The 22,852-nt window shown below is 47.5% G+C and overlaps 9 protein-coding genes across 9 annotated transcripts; 4 read left to right on the top strand and 5 right to left on the bottom strand.

The window, feature by feature from the left end:
• Positions 1 to 859: 859 nt before the first annotated feature.
• FMAN_12949 (uncharacterized protein) lies at positions 860 to 1,579 on the bottom strand (the record flags this gene model as incomplete). Its single annotated transcript, XM_041823450.1, has 2 exons — positions 860 to 1,192; positions 1,244 to 1,579. 2 exons carry the CDS (start codon positions 1,577 to 1,579, stop codon positions 860 to 862), a joined length of 669 nt encoding a protein of 222 aa, XP_041689029.1.
• A 1,036-nt stretch (positions 1,580 to 2,615) lies between these two features.
• On the top strand, positions 2,616 to 4,016 carry FMAN_12948 (uncharacterized protein; the record flags this gene model as incomplete). The annotated part of the gene is made up of 1 exon (XM_041823449.1): positions 2,616 to 4,016. The coding sequence occupies one exon, from the start codon at positions 2,616 to 2,618 to the stop codon at positions 4,014 to 4,016; it is 1,401 nt and encodes a 466-aa protein (XP_041689028.1).
• A 209-nt stretch (positions 4,017 to 4,225) lies between these two features.
• Positions 4,226 to 6,189, bottom strand: FMAN_12947 (putative flavin-containing monooxygenase; the record flags this gene model as incomplete). Its single annotated transcript, XM_041823448.1, has 2 exons — positions 4,226 to 5,472; positions 5,523 to 6,189. The coding sequence occupies 2 exons, from the start codon at positions 6,187 to 6,189 to the stop codon at positions 4,226 to 4,228; spliced, it is 1,914 nt and encodes a 637-aa protein (XP_041689027.1).
• Positions 6,190 to 8,050: 1,861 nt separating this feature from the next.
• Positions 8,051 to 11,034, top strand: FMAN_12946 (uncharacterized protein; the record flags this gene model as incomplete). The annotated part of the gene is made up of 2 exons (XM_041823447.1): positions 8,051 to 10,162; positions 10,342 to 11,034. 2 exons carry the CDS (start codon positions 8,051 to 8,053, stop codon positions 11,032 to 11,034), a joined length of 2,805 nt encoding a protein of 934 aa, XP_041689026.1.
• A 554-nt stretch (positions 11,035 to 11,588) lies between these two features.
• FMAN_12945 (uncharacterized protein) lies at positions 11,589 to 12,575 on the bottom strand (the record flags this gene model as incomplete). The annotated part of the gene is made up of 1 exon (XM_041823446.1): positions 11,589 to 12,575. The coding sequence occupies one exon, from the start codon at positions 12,573 to 12,575 to the stop codon at positions 11,589 to 11,591; it is 987 nt and encodes a 328-aa protein (XP_041689025.1).
• A 608-nt stretch (positions 12,576 to 13,183) lies between these two features.
• Positions 13,184 to 13,958, top strand: FMAN_12944 (uncharacterized protein; the record flags this gene model as incomplete). Its single annotated transcript, XM_041823444.1, has 3 exons — positions 13,184 to 13,293; positions 13,341 to 13,870; positions 13,921 to 13,958. The coding sequence occupies 3 exons, from the start codon at positions 13,184 to 13,186 to the stop codon at positions 13,956 to 13,958; spliced, it is 678 nt and encodes a 225-aa protein (XP_041689024.1).
• Positions 13,959 to 14,486: 528 nt separating this feature from the next.
• On the top strand, positions 14,487 to 15,093 carry FMAN_12943 (uncharacterized protein; the record flags this gene model as incomplete). The annotated part of the gene is made up of 2 exons (XM_041823443.1): positions 14,487 to 14,824; positions 14,880 to 15,093. The coding sequence occupies 2 exons, from the start codon at positions 14,487 to 14,489 to the stop codon at positions 15,091 to 15,093; spliced, it is 552 nt and encodes a 183-aa protein (XP_041689023.1).
• Positions 15,094 to 15,496: 403 nt separating this feature from the next.
• Positions 15,497 to 18,307, bottom strand: FMAN_12942 (uncharacterized protein; the record flags this gene model as incomplete). Its single annotated transcript, XM_041823442.1, has 2 exons — positions 15,497 to 17,669; positions 17,721 to 18,307. 2 exons carry the CDS (start codon positions 18,305 to 18,307, stop codon positions 15,497 to 15,499), a joined length of 2,760 nt encoding a protein of 919 aa, XP_041689022.1.
• An 896-nt stretch (positions 18,308 to 19,203) lies between these two features.
• On the bottom strand, positions 19,204 to 20,840 carry FMAN_12941 (uncharacterized protein; the record flags this gene model as incomplete). Its single annotated transcript, XM_041823441.1, has 2 exons — positions 19,204 to 20,281; positions 20,335 to 20,840. 2 exons carry the CDS (start codon positions 20,838 to 20,840, stop codon positions 19,204 to 19,206), a joined length of 1,584 nt encoding a protein of 527 aa, XP_041689021.1.
• Between the last annotated feature and the right edge of the window lie 2,012 nt (positions 20,841 to 22,852).

Raw genomic sequence — 22,852 nt, 5'->3', positions numbered from 1 at the left:
GAAAGAGCAAAGCCGATGTTTTTATTAACAAGTCATTTGCTTATAGCATGGTCATGATCATGTCTTTTTCTTTTGTGTTTTCAGCGCTGCGACTTACGCCTCAACCGACAGATTATCTTAATTATTACTATGATTATATCATACTGCACTCGTCACATTTGATGAGATTTTTTTTCAATGCTGTCCATCCCACTCGATTAATTATTAGATAACTAGAGCGAATGCTGGAACTAATTGGCAAGCTACTTGAGTAAATCTTTGTAACCCCACGTCCTGTCGCTTAGAGGCGGCATTGCCATGGTCGAGTCGATAAGATAAGGATAAAATGATGAGAATGTCTCAGCGCAGTCGGAACCTGCTGTCGTGACTCAAAAAGGCCACAGATCGGGAAATGCATTAAGTCGATATATTTCTGTGCGGGTTTACTTCAATTGAGAATGAGATCCTGCTAATAAATTGGTTGTAGATGGCCGACGACTTGAAATGTTAGTTGCAAAGAATGCCATTTAAATTATGATGTACAAACGAATTAAATCCAAGGCCCATGTCATATTTCACATAGGCCAATTTTAATAATGAAGAGAGCTTTGTATTTCTACGTCTTCTGAAGATTTAATCGGAAGCTTTGCTTCTCTTCAGACACTGAGATATTACATTGATCAACATCTACTGCTTTGTCACAGGGTAGGTTGTCGAGCCTTATCTATGTCGATAGTGACGTCACTGATAACAATTTTATAAAAGCAACAATTTACTATTCTCATTTATTTCATAACTCCAGTAGATACTTGACAGAAAACACTCAATCATTCTGTTTTACATTGATACACTGCTCAGGGCCATATAATATCACAATACCTTACACATCTCTCTTGTCAGGAAATTTGCGGAACATATCAGCAAGCCTATCGATAGGCGCCGCCAAGAGGCCCATGACAGTCTCAAAAGGCGGACTCTCCCCAGCACTAGGATGACTCCTCGTCGGCACAAAATGCTTCGTGCGTTCAAATGACGAAGCCAGACTATCTGCATCTTCGGCGTGCGCTGCAAGTGCTTTCTCAAGAGCAGGTAGATCACGGTTCTCTTCGTCTTCAATGTGTTTATCCAGCAAGTCCCAGATATGTTTGATCTCTGGAACGTATCCGGGATCTGTAGATTTGAGATTCTGGAAGACCTTGAGTCTCTCCTTGACCTGTGTAGTTGGTCAGTACATGGTGCCGTTTTTGGTTGGGGGTTGCTTTACCTGATGGTGCTCTTCACGATCTTCATCTGCAAGTCGTCTTCCTTTATCGCCCATGTACTTCTCCATGGCTGGGTAGATGACTAGTTCCTCACTAATGGAATGACGCGCGAGCTCCCAGACGAATTGATTGCCGAAGCGCTGCTGATGATCATGGTCGGTGGAGTTGACTACTTCGGTGTAGTATTTCTTCAGCTCACGATGATCTTTGACGATGGCGTTTGAGACGGCGGACATAGTTGCGATCTGCACGCGGATAGGGCCTTGGATTGAGCGGAAGTGCTGAGGTCTGAAGACTGTGCGGAGTTGAGGGCTCGTGATGGAACGGATCGAAGACATGATGATTGGGTATTAAGTCTGAGAGTTTGAGTAGAAATTTTGCTTTGATTGATAGATATTCGCAATATTCTTTTGCGAAAATGCTCTCTTCCTACTTGAATACATATAACCGCGATATAATAGCCATGACGGCGGAATGACCAGCTTCACTGTCAGTCATTACTCCCTCCGTGACGGTCTTCCAGCGACAAATGACGGATTGTTCAACACTAGAAATGATGCCGCTGACGATGCTCCTACGAACGACCAATCAAACTACGGGGTATCATAACTGCCTGCCTACGATTCGTCTTGTCTTACTTGCAGAGAGATGCTGCAGCTCACCGGGCCTTTAGCTCCGGGGCCGGACGGCACCGTTGTCTTTGATAGGTTCTGGGGGGTGATCGATTCCCGATCAATATTTCCCGATTGTGACGGAGAAATTACCCCGAGATTTCATCTGGTATGCGGCTGGAATGAAAGTTACTCGGAAAAAGAGTTACCAACGGTTTGGATGTCAGATTGGACATTGCGCGGCAATCGAGCTGAGCATGGCAACATTGACCATATCTAGAGTACAAATACGATTGATAGCAAATCATTGATCCCAAGGAATTCCAAAAACGATGAAGCCTGAAGCTGGAAACAATTACCGATATCAATTCCCAGCGTAAAAATCGCCCAAGCATTACGCCATAGTCAAGTCACAGCTACGCCAATGACTTTGAACGGATCGACCCGTCATAGCTGGTATCCACTCCCCGCCGGTGATACAACGTCAAGCCAATTTTATTTCCATAGTCATAATGTCATTGACTCAATCTTTTGGAATCATTGACTTCGTCCCCCTAGCAATTCCCTGTACAGCGAGTGCTCGACGGCATGATTACGAACTATATGACGGAGTGATTGATAATTTCTCTACGCATCATAGTGGAGAAATGCACGTCGGTAGTTAAAGAGGTAGTTGTAAGATAGCCGATGAGTGTAGATAAAATGCTAGATCTGCTCGTGCATATTCCCATCTGCATTCGACATCATTTCTTTCTGATTAATCATGTCGGCCACTTCCTTCCTACGAAGTGCGATCCTCCTCGCTACCGTGGGTGTCGTCAGCGCTGTACCCGTTGTATCAGAGGCGCAGACGACAGTCTCATCCTCTGGTCCCGCTGGCACACCTCGACCCTATAGCTTCGTGACTTCTCACGGCCCTTTCAAGGGAACACCTACCACCACCGGAGCACTCTCAACTACAGTTTTGGCATCAGCTATTCCTGAGCGTCCTCCGCCCCCAGGATCTTTCGACTACCCCGCCAATGGCAAGTTGAATGCTCCCCAGCCAGCACCCTACACCCCAGACGGCGGTGTCGGCACCAATGGCTCTGCACCTGTATATCGCGTCCAGAGCGACTTTGACTACCAATCCCTCGCTCTGGCTCTGTACCAAGAGTGGATTGAACTCGATCTCTTCCGCTGGGGTCTCGCAACTTTCTCCAAGGAAGAATTCGATGCCTACGGCATCAATGATGAAGACCGCTTTCTGATTGAGTACATGGCGCGTCAAGAAATCGGCCACGCAACTGTGATTAGTAACATGCTTGGCCCCGAAGCTCCCAAGCAGTGCACGTACAACTACCCCGTCTCCAACGTCCCCGAGTTCATCGACTTCAACCAGAAGCTCACGCGCTGGGGTGAGTCAGGCGTTTACGGCTTTCTGCCTCACTTGAACTCTGGACCTGCGGCGCAGCTGTTGCTTCAGAGCATTACCATTGAGGCGAGGCAGCAGATGGTCTTTAGGCAGTTTGGCGGTACGTTTGCCATGCCTGAGTGGCACACGCCTGGTATTCCGCAGAGCTGGGCGTGGACTTTGTTGGCGCCGTATATCTCGAGCTGTCCTTATAATCAGACGAGACTTGTGTGGCAAAATTTTCCGTCCTTGAATCTTCTTAACCAGCCTAACCCTGCGCGAATCAATGGGTCGGCGGTATGGAATGAGACGACTGGTGGATATGCCAATACCTTGTCTACCAAGGATATTGATGAAGATGAGCTATGTGTCAACGCCACTAAGACCGGAGAGAACTGTAAGGCCGCAATTACTCACAACCGCACCATCCCCCTCTCCTACCCCGGCCGTCAGGTCTTCCTGAACTGGGACGCACCCGGCAAGCCTGTCGGTCCCAACAACAGCTACATCACCTCCACCAACGTCAAGGAGCCCAAGTTCGCCGCCTGGGTCTCTCAGCTCAATGTTACATACTCTCCTCTCCAGAACATCAGTCTTGAGGATAGAACGGCGTACACTATCCAGCCTAATGTTTCGACTTGGCAAGGTGATCCCGCTATCAACGGAACTATGTTCCTTGCTTTGACGGATACTGACCTTTATGTCACGCCTTATAACCTTACGATGATTAATCCTCACGTTGCTGCTCTGGCTGTTTATCAGGCTGGTTAAGTCAGTGTTTGCTGGGCTCTAGCTATGACAGTTTTGGAATATTTGGCAGATGGGTATGGCTTATGGTTGCTTGTATAATTCTATTCATCGTGTATTATATCACGACTTAATGATATTCACATATTCACCTGGAATTGGCTTTGAAATGATGAAACTTAATTGCGTGACTATAATGAAATGCTAAAAACAATTTCCCTTGTGACCGTGACTCAGATATCATCATAACCATACAGACCCTCTTCCAATCCCTTGATCTGCAGTGCCAACAACTTAGAGTAGTATCGGCACATGGCCAGGTTACCACCATGGTACCAGAATCCAGGATGTCCACTCTTCTGCCAGATAGTCCTCATCTCACCCTCATCATTGAAGCCCCAAACATCATTCACCTTGTCCGCGATGGCATCGCCAAACATGACCCTCGTCTGCGTTCTCATGTTCTGATATCCAGTCGCGAACACAATCTCATCAGCCTCAAGCTCCGAGCCATCCGCGAATCTCAATCCATGCGGCAAAACAGTCTCAATCTCTTGTCCGTGCTTGACCTTGATCTTGCCGTCGGCGATGAGTTGAGAAGCACCGACGTCAATGTAGTAGCCGCCTCCGCGCTGGAAGTACTTGAGCAAGAGACCGGCGTCATCGGGACCCGCATCAGTCTTGAAACCAGCTTTGTTGAGACCGGAGAGGATGTCCTTGTCGAAGTCTGCTTGCTTCTTGGTCGTTGTGACTGACAGGGCTTTGAAAACGGGGATGGGAAGGCCGTGGATGAGAAGATCGGCGTCATCGACGGGGGGACCATCTTCGGAGTAGACGCCCTTGAGACCAATGTCGGTGATGGCCTTGGAGGAAACGACATGTGTGCTGGAACGCTGGACCATAGTGACGTCGTAGCCCTTCTCAAGGAAATCCTGAGCGATATCGTGACCTGAGTTGCACGATCCAACGACGATAGCCTTCTTACCCTGGCTGTTATCACGAGCACCAGAGAACTCGGAAGAGTGGCAAAGACGATCGCCCTTGAAGTCGGAAATGCCCTTCATGTCAGGCATGTTCTTCTTTCCAGAGTGACCAGTTGCCTGGATGAGATGTCGAGGGTGCAGAATTCGTCGCTCCTTAGTACCATCATCCTTGGTTCGCTCAACAGTGACATCCCATCGCTTCTTTGCGTCATCCCACTTTGTCTCAATGAGGGAAGTCTTCATCCAGATGTTGAGCTCAAGAAGAGTGGCGTAAGCTTCGAAGAATTGAGCGAGCTTGTCCTTGGGTGTGAAGATGGGCCATTGGGGAGGGAATTGGAGATACGGCATGTGATCGTACCAGACAGGGTCGTGGAGAACGAGTTGGTGGTATCGCTTGCGCCAGTTATCGCCAACGCGATCGTTCTGGTCGATTGCGAGGGCTTCGACGCCGAGCATCTTGAGACGAGCAGCGGCTGTGAGACCAGCTTGACCGGCGCCTAAAACAGTTAGCTACCAGCAAATTTCATAAAGAATATGTATTGCTTACCAACGATCAAAACAGCAGGCTCGCTACCATCAGCGAAATCAGCTTCAGCCTCTCGTCGCTGCGCCCAGTTCTTTCGCCCAGGCTTTCCACCATGCTCAACACCACGCGATCGATGGTCATTGATCGCCTCCTCAAAGCCCTTAAGCTCCTGAATTCTCGTATAAAATGTGAAAATCTTCCACTCGCCATTCTCCTCAATCAGGCGCGCAAGACCCAGTCCCTTGCCGCGCACAGTCTCAATCTCGAAAAAGAACTGTACGCCCTGGACTTCACCAGCGCCATCGATGGGCAGAAACTGAGGCTTTCGCACAGGAGCTGAGCTATCAACCTCGATTTTAGTCAGGCGAAGACCGTCCTTTGACTCGGCGCAAGACTTTAGGAATGAGAGGATGTTGGAAGGGCCTTGTACAGTACGGAAGTTCCAGGATAGGGCGAGATGATCGCGCCAGAAACCATCTTCGGAGAAGAGACGGGCCAGAGCTGTGAGGTCTTTGTTCTTGAGGGCTGTATTGAAGGCGGATACGAGGGAGGTGGCGATTTCTTGGGGGTTTGAGGAGGAGGGCTTTTTGGTTGCGGAGGGGAATTTTGCGAGGGCGATGTTTGTTGAGCCGGGGACTGCCCACGCCCGGGAAGTCCGGGGGATGCTTTGAGGAATAACGTCACCCATTGTGATACTTGTGAATGTGAATGTGAGCTGTAGAGGTGAAGAGGAGAATGAGAGAGAGAGAGAGTTGATGATGGAGTGAAGGAAGAGGGAGGGGAAAATGGTTGGGTTTAAGTAAGGCAGCCTCAAGTGAAACATGCATAACCAAACACAAGCCGACAGTTTCTAAGCCCGCTGATCGACGTTACATTTCCCTTTACCATTGGACTATTCCTGTCAAACTCTCCCTCCGTGCTTCCCCACGTTTCCGTTTCCCGCCAACTACTGCCCCTCCCCCGCTCAAAGCCCCGCACTTTGACGAGCGGTTCCGACTACGGTGCCTATTCTAGCGGAATCGGCTCCGGGAGATCTTCCTTCCATTGGCGGTTCCGTACGATTCGGTGATGAGGAGTAAATCTGGGGTAGTGAGGTTGTGAGGCTGATGGTCGGGGTTGAGGATGTTTTCAAGGTGTCGTGAGGTGAGATTGTGATGAGGCCTTCGGCAAATGAAATTGAGTTTGGCTTGCAGGGTGTTTCACCGGTATCGGGTCATACCTGCAGATACGACTGTAGAATTTTAATTCGATATGTGCCGCTTTTCCTGGTGCAGTTTCAACGGTGAATTCTATAATAACTCTTCACCGCAAGATAAACGTTCTCTACATAGAAATCGGTAGATTGAACTCTAATACTAATGCCGAAGCGATTGCCGTGTTAATATTGGTTGGAATTGAGGCCCTTGCATGAGACCCTTGAAAAAGGCCGAGTTGATGCCATTGAGTACTCTGTATATTGATTGAAGTTTCATAGCGTGCCATTGAGATCTGCTTACATCTCTTGGCAGATGAGGCTCTCGGAGTGACGTCTAGGATCAGCTTATTCTTGGACTGGTCAGCATCCTGCCCCTTGGGGAACAATGAGATAAGATGACTGGTAGGCTGCCGACATTAGCGCTTAGCGGCGTTGTCATTTGCTCAAGGAAATCTAGCAATTATCTACTTAATATACTGTAGAGGCGTCTGTCCTGACTCGACTATATAGGGCTGGCACGAGCTACGCAGAAGCATTAGGGGATGTAGTCTTCCTAGAGGACCAGAGCAAGACTAACCCTGTTCCCTCATACCATTGGACAAATTGAAGATCGGTGATTATCTATTCCGTTGTACTCTGCGATGCTGGTTGGCTTCAGGGCTCCCGGTAAAATGGTAAATGCTGACCATTGATCAGATCGGTGTGTAGACCGTCGCACTTGCAACGGCTTGATTATATCTAGTTATTTCTCCATCATCATGACAGCCTTTTGTCGTATTTACCTCCCGCTGCCACTCCTTTCCAATTTTTATGAAGTATCTAGCCGAGACTAGAGCCTCGCGGTGACTCGCTTACATCCCTCCAATTAAGATCCAAGGTGCCTGCAAGGGTTGGGGCACGGATGAGTACTTAGGCTAAGCACATTACACTCACTTTAAACTACTTGGTATACTATGAGGCGATTGCTTGTTCTAAGGTTGGCGGATGTGAGCAGGAATTGTAATTTACAGGTATAGCGTTTCACAGCCACAATAACCTGAGGTAAATTGCAATGTTGGTAATGCATAACTTCAGTCAAGCGGCGTAATCTGCCTTGCTGACTCTAGAGTCATTCTGGATTGGGTGGCTGAAACATACATCATCAAGAGGGGCTTTGATAGGCTCGTTATACAAATGTGACAACGCCTGCATACAATAACGCCTCAGGCATCTATACTGAGACTTGCTCAGCCTGATTTCCTCTTAGGCATATATACTTAGGCACCCATGCGCTGGTGTTGTCAGTCAATCTCACTTTGATTGTCCCTGATATCAGACCTCGTTTTGACTGCTTCCCCAGTTTAAGATTGCACCTATGCCATCTTTTGGAAGACTTCAAGCCGCGCTGGCTTCTGCAACGAACGAGTTGACGCTTGCAGCAGCGAACATCAATTTTGACTTCACACTAGTTAGATGTGAAGTACCGAAAGAATTCGAACCTCTAGGCAGCGCTCTGTCCCAAACTCGAAAGGAAAATGCAGAAGGCGGGACAGCGCATATAACTGCTCGCAGGCTTGGTGTGCTTTTCGAGGGTATACTTGGACCTACACCTGCTCTTGTCAAATCCTATGGTATTCGGGTGTCTGAGATCGCCCAAGCTGTCCAGAAAGAAAATCCACCTGAGATAGAGGAGAGTATCTTTGCAGCCCATGCTGGAGCAGATGGTACCTCCATCTGGGCTGCAGCAACATCGTCCCCAACGGCACTGCATGTGCAGCTTCTTGCTTGTATGCTGGCTCGTCTCTGGTCAGCTTCTGAAGCGACATCAATCTGGGTCGAGCTTATCAAAGAGAGGAGGAAACAGATTGAAGGCTTATGGAACGATGAGGAGCCTCTCCGATTCGCCACGGTTGCTGCCGCAGCTCAATCAGACATATCCCGCGCTAGTCTAGCTGAGTGGGACGCAAGTGTTCGCTCTTGGCTCCGAACAGCAGATCGGTTCAACCAGGAGCGACAAGACAAGCTGATGATCCTTCTTGACAAGGTCAACTTGCCCATCAGTCATGACACAGTCTACTCGAGTGTCATAGCAGCTTGGAAGTCAGCTGTGGAGACGATGGAAAGGCTGGTCAAGGGAATGCCTCAGGCCGTCAATGAAGGTTCATGCCTCCTCGCGTTGAGTGCCTGGCACCTGTATCCTGATATCACTGTTGGTGGATCAGATACGCCGCCTCTTCAGTTCTCAGATCCACTTGTCCAGTCTGGTGGGTTCCTAACCCTGGGGCTCGCACGCCCACGCGAAGGTGCTGCTCATGGTGTTTTTTGGTCCTTATCGCTGGCTCACCTGAACTTTTACGGCCGCCCCGTCTCCAGGAAGGCGAGATTTGACACTGAGTCTCGCAAGCTATCATTTGGCCAGTTCACCCAAGCGGTGTACGGTTCGCTCCTGGGACACTGGAATCTCACAGGGCCTTTGGCACAATACCCGTCTCGTATCTTTGTTGCGATGAAACAGACCATAGAACGACAGGTATCTGCTGACACACCCAAAGCGGTGGTCAAGGAGTCACGAGATCCTTCTTCCATTATCAATATTCTCTCGAGATTAGGAGCCGCCCACCTAGACGCACTGCCTTTCCCAGATGATATTATTCACAAGCTCTTTGCTCTGGGTAACAGACGTGCGTCTAAGTTCATTAAATCCCCAGGACCGAGGCCGTTCCTTGGAATTGGCGAAGTAGGAGATCTTCTGAATAAACTCAATGGTCCAATGGAACGGGTGGCCCTGCTTCGCCGGCTAGCTCTCTCCAGTGATTACTATCCTGATGCATACATCATTCGCTACTTTGATGATGACAAGTCGCCATTTACTCCAGCTGGAGAGACTCAGTATTGTGCGTTTGCCAGTGCACAAGCCCGCCGCAACTCTGATGGTCTCTCATCCACACATGGCCAATGGGTTCCCAGATCATTTAGGGCTAAATATCCATACCCAGGAGAGGTGGTTACCCAGATGACAGAACTCGACTCCCTCTGCCTGGCTTCGCAGGGCAAAGCTATCACAATGACAGCGACAGGCCCGGCGGGAGAGGCAGTCTTGCAGGACTTCCATTTTGTTTGTGGTGCAGAGTACAGTGCCGCCATCTACATTCATGAAACAGCAATTGGACGCGTGCCAAAGATAGGCCAAGAATTTTACTCTGCCATAAGACCTATAAGTATAGAAGATATCGAATGGTGTTTGGAGTCCGATTTCTGTAAACCAGAAAAGCTGCTTGATATTTTCTATGTCGACCCGGCTCCTTCAAATTTGACCTTAAGAGCACTGGCCATAGCCCATAAGGCTTACCAAACACTTCCGGATGCGGCCATATCTACTCGTTCTTTAGAGTCACCTTTATATCAAGCCAAGTGGGCCAAGTCCCTGTTAGATATAAAGGGAGGCCTAGATCCGCTCGGCAACATCAACTTTCACTATCAGCCACCGGTTCTGAACCTCAGTAATTCACTATCATGTGTGGCATATTTGGAAGGTGGATTTGACTTGGAGCCGAGAGATTTAGAGCGCACTTTCGCTCTCGCTTTTGAAGAAAGTATCTACTTCTCCATGAAGGCATGATAAGAACCGAAATACTACTGCTGCGCTTTACTAACAATCTGTATCAGCTCGCTTGCGATCCTAGCGATGATGTGAAAGACTATGAACTCAAGAGATTTACAGGTAATATTGGACGATCTGGTCTCACGCTTCTCATTCCACCCAAAACACCGATGATCATGAAACTTGAAGAGACATCTTGGCGAGTGATGTCCTCTTCAGAGTTCGACGGAAAGTCCGAGAATTACTTCCCCAAAACCTCTATGCACCTCTCCTTCACCGAATATTATGTTCCGCTCGTTCAGTCCGGCGATGTGCAGGAGCAGGATAGTCAGGTTTTCCTACTAGAATCTGTCGTCTCAATATACGACGCGGGGCGTTGGATCGGTGATGTTGATGTATTGAAATGTCTTGCTAGCCCTCTTGTTTCTTACATGCCGGAAATCTCCTGTCGCGGCAATCATCCTGGCTACAAATTTGTAGGTATTTCATCTCTGGAAACATGGGATGATGTTCTTGATCCTCCTCTAGGCGATGGTATCATTAGAGCTCAAGGCTCATGGCTAGCGAGGTTAGCAATTGTGACAATCTTTGTCGAGGCTCAAGAAGCAACAGATGGCGAGCGTATCAGTGTTCTCTCGAGCAATACTTGCTGGGGCTGTTCTAGACCTGATGAATACTTTTCACTAAGTCGATTTACACATGGACATAGCCTATCTGCAATATGTATACCTAGTATTAGTCGATTTGTTCTATGCTAAGACTATTTCATTTAGTGTTTTTAATTTTTGATTCACAATCGTAGTCGGACTTGCTCAAATGTAAATATTGAATCATTTCCTGTAGATATTATAGCCAGTTTTTGGTTAAATGATCCAAGAATAATTACTATACTAAGGCGACTCTCCCTCCCCATTCATTGCTGTAATGAAAATAAATTGCTTGTTTGTAGTGGGCCTCTGGTCTCATTCTATGCTAAGGGTCAAGCCTCGTGGCACGTCACTATGCATTTCCTTTTAATCACTCATCACAAGCAAGCAAACATGAAATGGCTTACTAAAATCTTTCGATTGAAGCCCTACTCTATGCGCGAGAAGAGGAAAAGACGCGCTGATTGATAGCAGACAAAGCTTATGATCCCTCAATAATATTGAGAAATCGAACATATTAGAGGGTTTTGATGTAATAACCACCTAAAATAAACTCAGCAATGTATTTTTGAAATTTCCTCAACCTCGGGACTTGTCTTTGCTGCTATATGCACCTACAGAAACAACCGCCATGGAAATATCAAATCTCATCATTGCTTAGATACTTATAACCATTCGAACACCCAGGTAAGCTCGGACTGCCAATACTCATCTGCCGTCTCGATCCCGATCGCGTTTCTCAAAACCACATCAAATACATACAAAATCGCAAAACAATCTTTCAAGTACTTCTTCAAACCTTCTCTCGCCTTCCGCTGAACTTCATCAGACCCATCTACCAGAGGATCAACGACCGCCATGTCTCCTTCAAGAGTACCCTTACGCCGACCGCCAACCCATGACTCAGTAACCCCAAGGGAAAACCAAAAATCTCGGTGCGGAATATTCTGTGCCGGGAAGTCATAGTTCTCAAGGGCGTGGTTGTTCAGAAAGGACAGAAGATTGTCAATAGATAGCAACGGCACCCTTTCCGCTGCCCGAGACTCAACAGCTTCAATGAGGTTCAGGTAGATGTACATCTGCAACGCCACGCTAGCGACGAGATCGAGCCCGAAGGCATGGCCCCAGTGAAGACCCCGTAGATTTGATAGAGGAACCTCGTTGGCAAGACGGACGAGCGCAGTTAACGCCTCACGGCGAATGGGTTTGTCATCGGCGGTAGCAGCTACAATGACCAACATCTTCGCTGCATCGGCCAGGTTTGCATCAGCAGTGCTGTAACTTGGCTCGTAGTAGCTGTCTGGATCCTTCGCTCGGCGTTTCCAATATTCGATGTCCTGGTGCAACGGCTCAAGCGGGTTGTGCAGTGCCGAGTTATCCTCATGAGGCTCGAGGCCAAAGTGGCGCTCAGCGAAGTAGAGCACATCGTCGGAAAAGAGTTTTCCATTTACTGGTGCTGACTGAATCTTCGTGCTCTCGGTATCAGAGAACTCCCTGATAGTTGTCAGGAACACGCGATTGAAGTGGCCGATAACCGCTTGCTGCTCAGGCAAACCTCGCGTAGCTAGGCTATAGTTGCCGTCTTGTTCAGCTGGCGTAAGGGAGAAATGGGGAGCAATCAGGTGCCATGGGATCTTGTGGTCGAGATGCATTTAGAGTAGATTCTTTAGTATTCTTGCTATTGTGGTTCGTTGAATGATGCTGAGATAATTTGGGTCACGGATCTGAAACTAAAGCGTGTTTTGCCTCCATTTTTGTTACTAACATTATCTCCTTTTGTGTATATATGCTTTAATATTGCATGTTGAAAGCACTGTTAGATGTAATTATCCAAAATTTTCCATTTTACAATATGGAAACCATGGGAGAATAGAGACGTGCTACTCAGAGTCATACTATGTCTTTTTCTTTGCTTAGAGAATGGTTTTGCTTACTTGCGCAATTTTTTATATTTGCCTTGCTGTAATTGAGTAAATCTGTCGGCCGTAGTTAATCCTAGAGCTGTTAAAAAAAATTAACATATTTCGATCAATAGCTTGCTGAAGCGTTGAAGCTGTTCGAGATAGCCCATCAAACTTTCCACTCACGTCAGAGGTAGGTAGCCGTTACATCATGACGTATGGCTTGATAAACTCAAGATTGATTGCGGGGAAGGGCCAACAACGTCAAACCGTTTCTTCTTCAACTCAATTGATTCTCTCTCTTACAAAATCATTTCATCCCATCAATTGGCAATTGAATCATCGAAATGCTCGTCGCAATGCTGCTGCGGCTCCCTCTTCTGATCGCCGCCTATGTCGGCGCTGTCGCAGCTGATGGGCAGAAGGTGCTCGGCGGGGATAGCACAGATCTGGATCACATCCGCGACAAGTACTGCCATCCCGACCGCAATTGAATTCATCAGCTAACCCGCATAGACTGCTCGAGGCTCAGATCATTCCCACTGTCATTGATGACTTTCCGCCCGCTCTCAGCCTTCGTGTGAAATGGAAGCACGACTCTGCCGACCTAGGCAATACCCTCAAACCAAATCATCTCAAAAAGGTTCCTTCAATCCATCTTGACAAAGTTGAGTCCGACGCGCTTGCTGGCACTCAACTCTCCAAGGACATGTCGTACGTCATCGTGCTCACCGATCCCGACGCGCCATCTCGCGATGACCCCAAATGGTCCGAATTCTGCCACTGGATCGCAGCAAGCTCTCACCTAAAATACTCATCCAATTCCAAATCCAAACACCACCTTAAAGACATCATCAAATACAAACCTCCTGCTCCACCGCCCAAGACCGGAAAGCACCGCTATGTCTTCTTCACCTTCATCGCAGCCAATGGCACGACCAAGAAGCTGCACCTGAGCAAACCAGAGGAGAGGAAGCACTGGGGTTCGGATGATGCAGGCCATGGAGTTCGTGAGTGGGCGCATGAGAATGGTCTTATTCCCATCGGTAAGGACGATCTAATTCCCATCTCGTTCACCGAGGTTAACAATATCCAGCCGCGAATTTTATATACGCGGAAAACGACGAGCAGTAGCCCCAGGCACTTCACATGTCAGATGCACTCATCCCTAGTTTAAATGATTCGAAAAGGAAGCTCATCCATATAATTTAAGCTCTTCCTTGGTTTTCACTCTTCAATTCAAGAATGTCATTCGTCGTGCCGGAGGTTGTTCCTGATTTAGAAACCGAGCGTTTTTAGCATCGTGCAACCCCGCACCAATACACGTTGTCTATGCCACCACGATCTATGCAGATCCAAGCCCTTGAAGCTTAAACAAGCAGGTCGGCATATAATAGGCACTACCGGTCTTGGCGGGCAGAGCGAATGATTTAATCCATCTTTGGAGCGTGACCTCCGGAGCAGAGATCATTACTGCTTTAGGCAGGTAGCTCCTAGTCTCGGCATGCGATCATCGGAGGTGTATTACTGCTTTTACGTTAACTTCGGAGAATCTCTTGTTCGGAGAAGAGACTGGATGGGCACGAGATCATGAATCATGTATAAATAGTTCAGATAATCTTGATCAGTTTGACTTTCTCGTTCATCAGTGCAGCCATCAAAATGAAGTTCAGCGCCTCTCTCCTCACTCTCATCCCGGCCGTCTTCGCCCTCCCTACGGGCGAAGATGCTGCTGTCTCAAAGCGCCAGAGCGCCAATACAGTGACGGATCAACTCCTCTTCAGCGTCACTCTACCTACATTCACCGCTCGTCGCAACGCCCGTGATCCTCCCACTCTCGACTGGACTTCTGATGGCTGCACCTCTTCCCCCGATAACCCTTTCGGTTTCCCCTTCGTGCCTGCTTGCAACCGTCATGACTTTGGCTACAACAACTATCGAATCCAGAGCCGTTTCACTGTCAGTGCCAAGGCTCGAATTGATAGCAACTTCAAGACTGAGTAAGTCCCCTGTGCAGTTGACGATTGGTAAAGAGAAGGCGCTAATTGTGAATAGTTTGTACTACCAATGCACTTCATCAAGTGCTGCTGGCGCGTGCCGTGCTCTGGCTGATGTTTACTACGCTGCTGTTCGTGCTTTTGGTGGTGGTGATGCTACCCCCGGAAAGAGAGATGAGGATCTCGTCAAAGAGTATGAGGAGAAGGTTGAAATTTACAACAAGGCTGTCGAAGAGGCACAGGCCAAGGGCGAGCTGCCTCGTCTTGACTAAGATTCAGATGCTCTTCTAAATACCTGTACATAGTAAAAGTTCCAAGAATATATTTATGATCTACCACCAGTAATATCCTTTACCATCCTGCTATTTATAGAATCTCTAGAAAAGGTAGAGTTTATTGTCATGCCGCTTACTAGTCCTTACTCTTCGTCTCTTCATCCTAGACGTTTCTTTGAGTTATGTTCCTTTTCATTTTTCGTTAAGTAAAATTTTTTTATCAAACCGTTTCTTACTATAAAGATAATTCCCGCCTTAGAAATATGGCCCCGGCTTGTTAATAAGTAGTCCCTGTCCTGAATCGGGAACACTTAAGGCATATAAAGTAAATCCAATTCAAAAAGAGAGCGCATACCGAGACCCATGGCTTGCACTACCAGATAGATCTTCTAATATCACTCTAGTCCAGGCATTCCGTATTCTCCAATGCCGGCCCGATATCAAAGCCATCTGCCTCTAGCTCACGCTTGCACAATACCCAGTCTTGCTTAAGAGCCGGAAAAAAGGTCCAGGACCATGCACATCGCCAGTCATGCCTGGTAAGCGTATCATGTTGTGCCTGTCCCTTGCTATACTGGCTGAGAATACTTGTTATCCGGGTCGATATACTAGCATTATCAGATGGTGTATCCTTGCTAGAGCCTTTTCGTTTGTCAGCTGCTTCTTTATGGAGTAGGGCCTCGTAATTGCTCTCGTAAATAGGACGGCCTGAGTAGAAAGCTTCCTTAGCCCTGCGAAGCTGTTCTTTATGGTCTACAACCATCAAATGATCGTGTGCCCAAAACCGCTCAACCTGACGCATGTATAGTGTCCATAGACCCAAGGCCTCGTCATCGTTTCCAGACGCAGCATTTAAAAGTCCGGCAAATAGCACGAGACGAGCGACTGCATAATCTGCCGTCTCTTGTCCTTGGACTCTCATTCGCTCTCTTATCAGGGCCAATGCCTCATCGAGTTGACCTAGCATTGCGAATGCACGAGCGCGGTACCAAACAGCTGCATTCGTTATGGGATTCGCCGAGCCTTTACTTTTGAATACCTGGTCGATGAATGAGTCTAGAAAGGAGCCAGCCTCTGCCATGTATCCGGAGCGGCACAGAATAGATGCAAGATTTGTCTTGGTTGACAACCAACGCTCGTCGTCTCCAATCTTTTCCTGTATTTTTGTGACCAGTTCTTTAACTCTATCACGATTGTCCGGTTGGAAGAACCGGACATGGTCCAGCTTGGCCTGCAGGCTCCGGCTGTGATAGACGCCTATAACCTCGTCCATCTTGTTCAAGACGCTCTCCCAAACTGGCGATAATGGATCTATGGGTTGGTTTTCGTCTTGGAGAAACTGTGAGACAAACTCTGTGATGTGGCTGAGAAGCCTGAATTTGCTGTTGATTGCCAGTCCACCGTTCAGTTCCATATCCTCTTCGTTTAGCACTGATTTGGCGTGTGGCATGAGTTGTTGCATCTCGGTCCAATTGTCGGCGTTGGGTACGGGGAATGTATTACACAAAATAGCCATGGCTTTGGCTGCCATTTCTCTCGCTGTGTTGTGATTTCTCTTTACTTGGCTTCGCAGTACAATATGAACTAGCCGATGCAATGTCACGGCTCCTTCGTCACGACCTTTAGTCAAGGCACAGTACTGCTCAAGAAGCGACAAGGCTTCGTTGATTTGACCGTCTGTAGGAGAGCGTATGTTTCCTGTTGGCTGCCAGTCGTCCCATTCGGGGCCACGTACAAATATTCCAGTGGTGAACAGCTCATAGTTGTGTGCGTAGCAGATGAAGAGTGACCGAGGTATTTCCTGCCTCTCGTAGAAGCTCATAAGTTTGAGAAGCTCCATGGCTAGAGTATTCTCCGACTGGATTGCGTGGAATGTTATTATCAACGTTCTTGCGACGGCGCTGTACCTCCCGTCTTCATCTTTGAGAACCGAGGCTTCGGATTCATGAGGTCGGTTTACAATCAGGCTTCGAGCATGTCTCAAACGCTGCAAGTAGCTCGGAATCTGTTCCTTTCCCTTGGACAAATAGGCCACAGATTGTATCAGGGCCAATGGTAGATATTCGAGTTCCGCGGCTAGTTCTGCCAAGTTTGCGTCATCGTATTCAGCGGAAGCGAGCTTTTTTCGCATCAACTCAACGCAGTCGTCGGTTGTCATCTCATCGACCATGACAATTTTGTCTGAATCTGCTAGAATCTCCGCTATCTCTCTACTCCGTGTGGTAAAGAGTATAGATCCATAATCGCAGCTTGGAAGATAGTCTCGCAGCATTCCCGAAGCCGTATCTTGATCCTTGGTTTCACCAAAGACCTTGACGTTGTCAACGTTGTCAACCACCATTACCCAAGAAACTTTCTGCGCTTGCTCTTCAAACCACTTTTTAAGATTGTGAAGCATGGTAGATTGAGGTAGCTGTGGGTTGTCGACGTCACACCCTGGAATCTTGCAATAACGGGCGATCTTGGCATATGACTCGACAAAACGCTCAATGCTGCCGCCATGTACCCAAAATACTGAATGTGCATGCTTCTCATTCATTTCAGCGACCCATTGCGCTGCTAGCTGTGTTTTCCTGTTGTCCCCATGTCAGTTAATCCTGTTTAACCTGGATCATATTATTTACCCGATGCCTCCAGCTCCCCAAATGGCTGCTCGTATGTGGCTCGTCTCTGTAGGGCCAGTCACACTTATACCCAAGCAGTCGTTTAATTTGTCAAGCTCTGACTTTCGTCCTGAGAAATTAGGGTTCTTGGGGGGCGAAAGGAACCAAACACTCGACTTATTTGCATGACCAACCTGGCGTTGCGGGAGCCTCTGTGTCAAACGCGCAGGTTTCTTCTCTGCTATACTTAACATGTCTTTGATTGTGCTCCTCACAGCTTTGTAGCCTTCATCTGTCGCGCTAGCAAATTTGACCATGCTGCTGTGATCCGCATGTATAGCTCTTCCCCTGTCCCCGTCAAGTGTCGCAGATTCTTTGGGCACAATGATACCTCCTCGCTTGCTTGGCAGTGCTTCCCAGAAGCAGCTGGTAGGGATTCGCCTAAATTCCTGCAAGGCCTGAAACTCTTCGTCCAAACGGTCACGCAGCTCGGAACTCTCGTTCAAGATTTCGAGGAGGTTGATATTTGTGTCCATAAACATGCCAAGCAAGGATGCAGCGGCTATCGCAGATCTGGATTGCTTACTTCCACGGTGTGGCGTTCCCATGAAAACTATGCCGACCGTCGATTTCCAGATATCGTGGTAATTTTGGGTTGGCCGTCGGTGTGAGAAACACATTGCCTAAAGTTGATACTCAGTCAATGCCGCGCCCCGTAAGAATGGTTTTAGACAGTCAACAGACATCTTTACAGACAATGCCACCTAAACTATGGCATACAAACATAATATTTCTCCCCGCTGTCCGTGTATCGGAACGAAAATCCCTCAGAGTGTATACCAACTCACGGGCGTGCTCCGAGGCAGACTCGGCGGGTATTCTTCCGGATGAATTATCTTTGTTGATGACCCTTGCGTCATAGCCAAACGACAGTATTCGGGATTTTGGAATGTCTTTGGATAGCAATAGCTTAGGCCAGGGTTCGAGCTTAACTCCATTAGAGCCCGTCCCTCGCCAAGTTTTGTGCCGATCACCCATCAGACCATGAACGAAGACTATGCTGACAGGCTCAAAGGTTAGTCGGCCTGCGATGAAAATGAAACTGGAAACGCAACGCACTCAACATCAGCATCTGGCCCAGCATCGTGCCAAGAAGTGAGACCGAGAAGCTTCGGCTCATTACTCGCTGGCGGCTGCTCTGGCTTAGAGCGGCCGCGACTAGTAATATTTCTTAGCATTTCGGGTTCTTATTGTAGCATTGTGAATCTGTAGCCTAATCCAGTCTGGCCGATATTTATTGCGCGTCATTTTGTCAGCCAATTGTATTCTCGTACGTGTTCGTTTGCCGGAGTTTACCCCGCGGAGCAGTTCTTAATTGTTTACTATAAAGTTATTATAAGAACTAATAGCTATTGTTTTATCTTCCATAGCCCTAACCCTTTCCTGACTATTGAAGACTTTCTGATACTTGCTATGCTACTTAATTCATTTTAGCCAAGTTCTCTTAAACCTTTCCTGACTCCAGAGACAGGTCCTGGCTCAGAAACGTAGCATCAGCTTGCTCCCATGGATGATCAACCTCAACCTGTCTAATCATATCCACGTACTTCTCGCTCCTCGGCTTGATGTCATATGGGAAGTCACGAATATGAGAAATCATGCCAGGCGTGAGACTTATCTTAGGTTCAATCTCATTGCCCCGACCATCAACAGCCTTCTTTATCTCAAAGGTAGCTAGAAGACGTGAAATACTGATAAACAGACTGTCATTGGCGAGGAACCGTCCAGGACAGACCCTGCGACCGAACCCAAATGATGCGAAATTGGGATGAGGTTCGTTTCGCGGTTCCAAGTACCTGTCCGGATCAAAAGAAGATGGGTCTGAATAGATCGCAGGATCATGAAGGAACCACCACGTCGCCGGCAGGAATGATGCTCCCTTGGGGATAACAAAGTCTTTGTAGTGGATATCCTCATCTGCTGTGTGAACGACTCCCATTGGGGTTACCGGGATCCATCGGAGTGTTTCCTTGATCAAGGCATCGACGTAAGGAAGATTATCTCTATCTTCAAAATGGGGAAGTCTTTCGGTCCCAACAACAGAATCGATCTCTTGCTGTGCCTTCCTCTGGACATCTGGGAATAGCAGCATAGCCAATACAAAACCACGAATGGACGAAACAGTCGTATCAGCGCCTCCAGCATACATGACAGCAGCGGTTTGCTTGATAGCGGCCTCAGTGTCTTCATCTAAATCGCCATCATTTTGCTTGATAAGCGAAGAGACATATGATGGTAGATAAGACTGCTTTGCGATTTGCTTTTTGACGAAGGCGTACGGCACGTCGACCACCATGCGCATATTGGCGTTCCAATCTTGTGCTATGCGCTTGAAGGACATTCCTGGAAGTGTTTCTGGGAGATACCGAAGTATAGGTAGGACATCAACGGGCCAGCTCATGGGGACGAACGCGAGAGAGAAATTATGCATCATCTGCTCTATCAAGAGCGCTAGTGGATCCTGCTTTTCCGCCTCGAGGTTGTAACCATATGTCATCTTTAGTATTATAGCACTTGCTTCGCTAGAACAGGGGAGTCAGAAAGATACTTTTGGTAGGAAATTACGGGGGCTCACGTCTTGATATGCATCGATAGCTTCTCAGGGCTGTTCAAGATTCTGAGCAGAAGCCGGCGTGACTCGACGTCTTGAACGTCCCGAAATCGTGATGCAGCTGTTTTAGTACCAAGCTGTTGATGAACCAATTTTCGATGTTGTTTCAACGATTTTCCGTATGGCTTGAAGCTGAGAATCTGATTATACCCGCACATTTCGTTGCCAAAGATGAACTGTGGCCGTGAAGATGTCTTGGTAGAGGTCTTCTCTAGGATAGCATTTGCAGCTTCACGGTCGTGGAGTATGATGAGGGACTGGCCAAGGATAGAGACATGGCTAATTGGGCCGTACAAGTCTTTGAAATTGATCCAGTGTTGGTATTCCGGTGCTGTCCCATCTGGCATGTCTCGGATGTTGCCAAGAATGGGGAGGGGCTTGGGGCCAGGAGGGAGATTCTTGCGAGGCTTGGTGCGCAGGTAGAGTATGGTGAGGGCAATACCCACAAGAATTAGGACTGCTGATAGCATGGCGAAATCTTTTGTCCTAGCTAACGTACTTAAATTGAATGATGTGTTCCAGTCAATGAATGGGTAGGTATTACTTTAATGTCCCTCGACCATCAGAGCGAATCCGTAGGTAGATATATAGGTGTGCCTCTGGGCCAAGAGCAACTATATGTCACGTTGCTTCAAAACACATTATGCCAAACCTCACGTGTACCAGACCACGACAAGGCCATGTCCTCGTCATATCTCTGCATGAGGCTTGGGAGGGTATTAGCCACGCCTTGATCTTCCTTCGCATACCCAATAAGTTAAGTCATGCATCCGATAGAGGGTCACAATCTTACTCAATTCCGAGGCTTGCTGCGTCATGTACCGGCTATAGCCCATAGGTTACAAGGGCTAGCCAAAGAAGATGCGGAGACAAGAGAGTACTATCTTCGTCAACGCTAGCAGGTATTGGTTGCAGGCTGCCAGCCACCTGTCGTAATGGGCATTACCATGCGGCAATAATGCGACTTGTGAGAGTAAGAGCCGGTCATGCTCCTGAACACGAGTGGATGGATGCAGGAAACATGTTTCCGCGGTTTATCATGCATATATATCACAAACTTGAACAAATTGGCTCGGCTTGTGACCAACCAAAGTCTTGCTGAGTATCATACGATCTGCAGATACCCAAATGGTGCAGTACCCGTTCTGTATGTGTTGGACACTGAGGAGACACTGTGGGAAGTAATTGGAGACGCAAAGCTGCGGCTTATCAACATTGGTCTCAGAAAAGCTCTATAAGGCCTTTCGGCCTTCCAGATTATCATGAGAGCTAGCGGTCCCTTCGTGTTCCTGACCGTACTGTATGAACCTTATTCTCCTTCTCCCTTCATAAGCTCATCTTATTTGAGGTGTTTGTAATACATGCCGGTTGTTTCCATGATAGATACGGATTCCTGACGGCTCGGGCCGCTGGACTCTTTCTCCGGTGACCCGAATATGTGATAGCCGCGTCCTGTGCCACTTATGTGCATCTTTCTACATATATCACTTACCCAATAACACCTTCCTAATATATCGACGCGCTCGACGTAACCCCTCTTCCGTTTCTACCACCGGGAAATAGTTTTCACTATCGAATGGAGTGTTCAGGACGCTGTATTCTATTGTTGTTGCATGTGAAGGCGGGTGGCCATAATGGGGCTTATATGATGTCAGCACTTCTACCGTTACACGTCACACACTACCTACAAGCTAGAGTGATAGGAAACCATGGTTACGATTCGTAATCAGTAGGTATGGTCCAGTGTAGTCACTATCTAGTTCAATCATCTAAGTAGGAATATTAGCCGTTGCCAAGGCGGCTGCTTTCTTATTCACCCGGGCCTTTGAGTCACTTTTCCACGTAACAGACATATCTTTGAAATGGTCTTGGGCAAGAACAACTGTATTTCTGTTCGATGCTTATCCTGCTCTCTAAATAGACGCAGATAGTACAGATAGTCCTCGCTAGAGAATAGTTTCACTCCTGCCCTGACATCCGAAAATTTCATATATATTGAGATTCATCACTAAGGTGTTAATTATATACCGATTGTTCCGTAAGCATTTGATGCGGTAGTATAATATAAGAGTTAATAGCAGGGTCTATAATTCATAAAGTACATTTCTATAACTTAATTAATAACCTAAGGCCTCAATGCATGACACTTTGACATAGGAGGTATAAGGAACGAAAACAAGAAGCTTAACATGAATTGCACTATCAAGGCTTTGAGGCCGAAATTTGGATTGTGGCATTAAGGAGCTAAAATGACCAAATAATCCGTTGTGTTTCTTGTCGTTCATATCTCAAGTTGCAAAGGAATAGACCCGGAAACACCGCAATTACAACAGGCACTGTAATAAGACCGGTTCATCCTTTACTTAAATTTATTAAATATCCTTACCATTGTTCAAAGCCTTACATGCTCACGAACATTCATTCCACCGCATCCATATTCATCTTGGCTACCCTAGGCCTTATCAAGACTCGTCCGCTCTAA

Source organism: Fusarium mangiferae, assembly GCF_900044065.1.
Source record: "Fusarium mangiferae strain MRC7560 genome assembly, contig: FMAN_scaffold015, whole genome shotgun sequence".
NCBI classification, from domain to species: domain Eukaryota; kingdom Fungi; phylum Ascomycota; class Sordariomycetes; order Hypocreales; family Nectriaceae; genus Fusarium; species Fusarium mangiferae.
The sequence above is the reverse complement of the archived record's forward strand: the minus strand, read 5'-3'. Positions and strand labels throughout refer to the sequence as shown.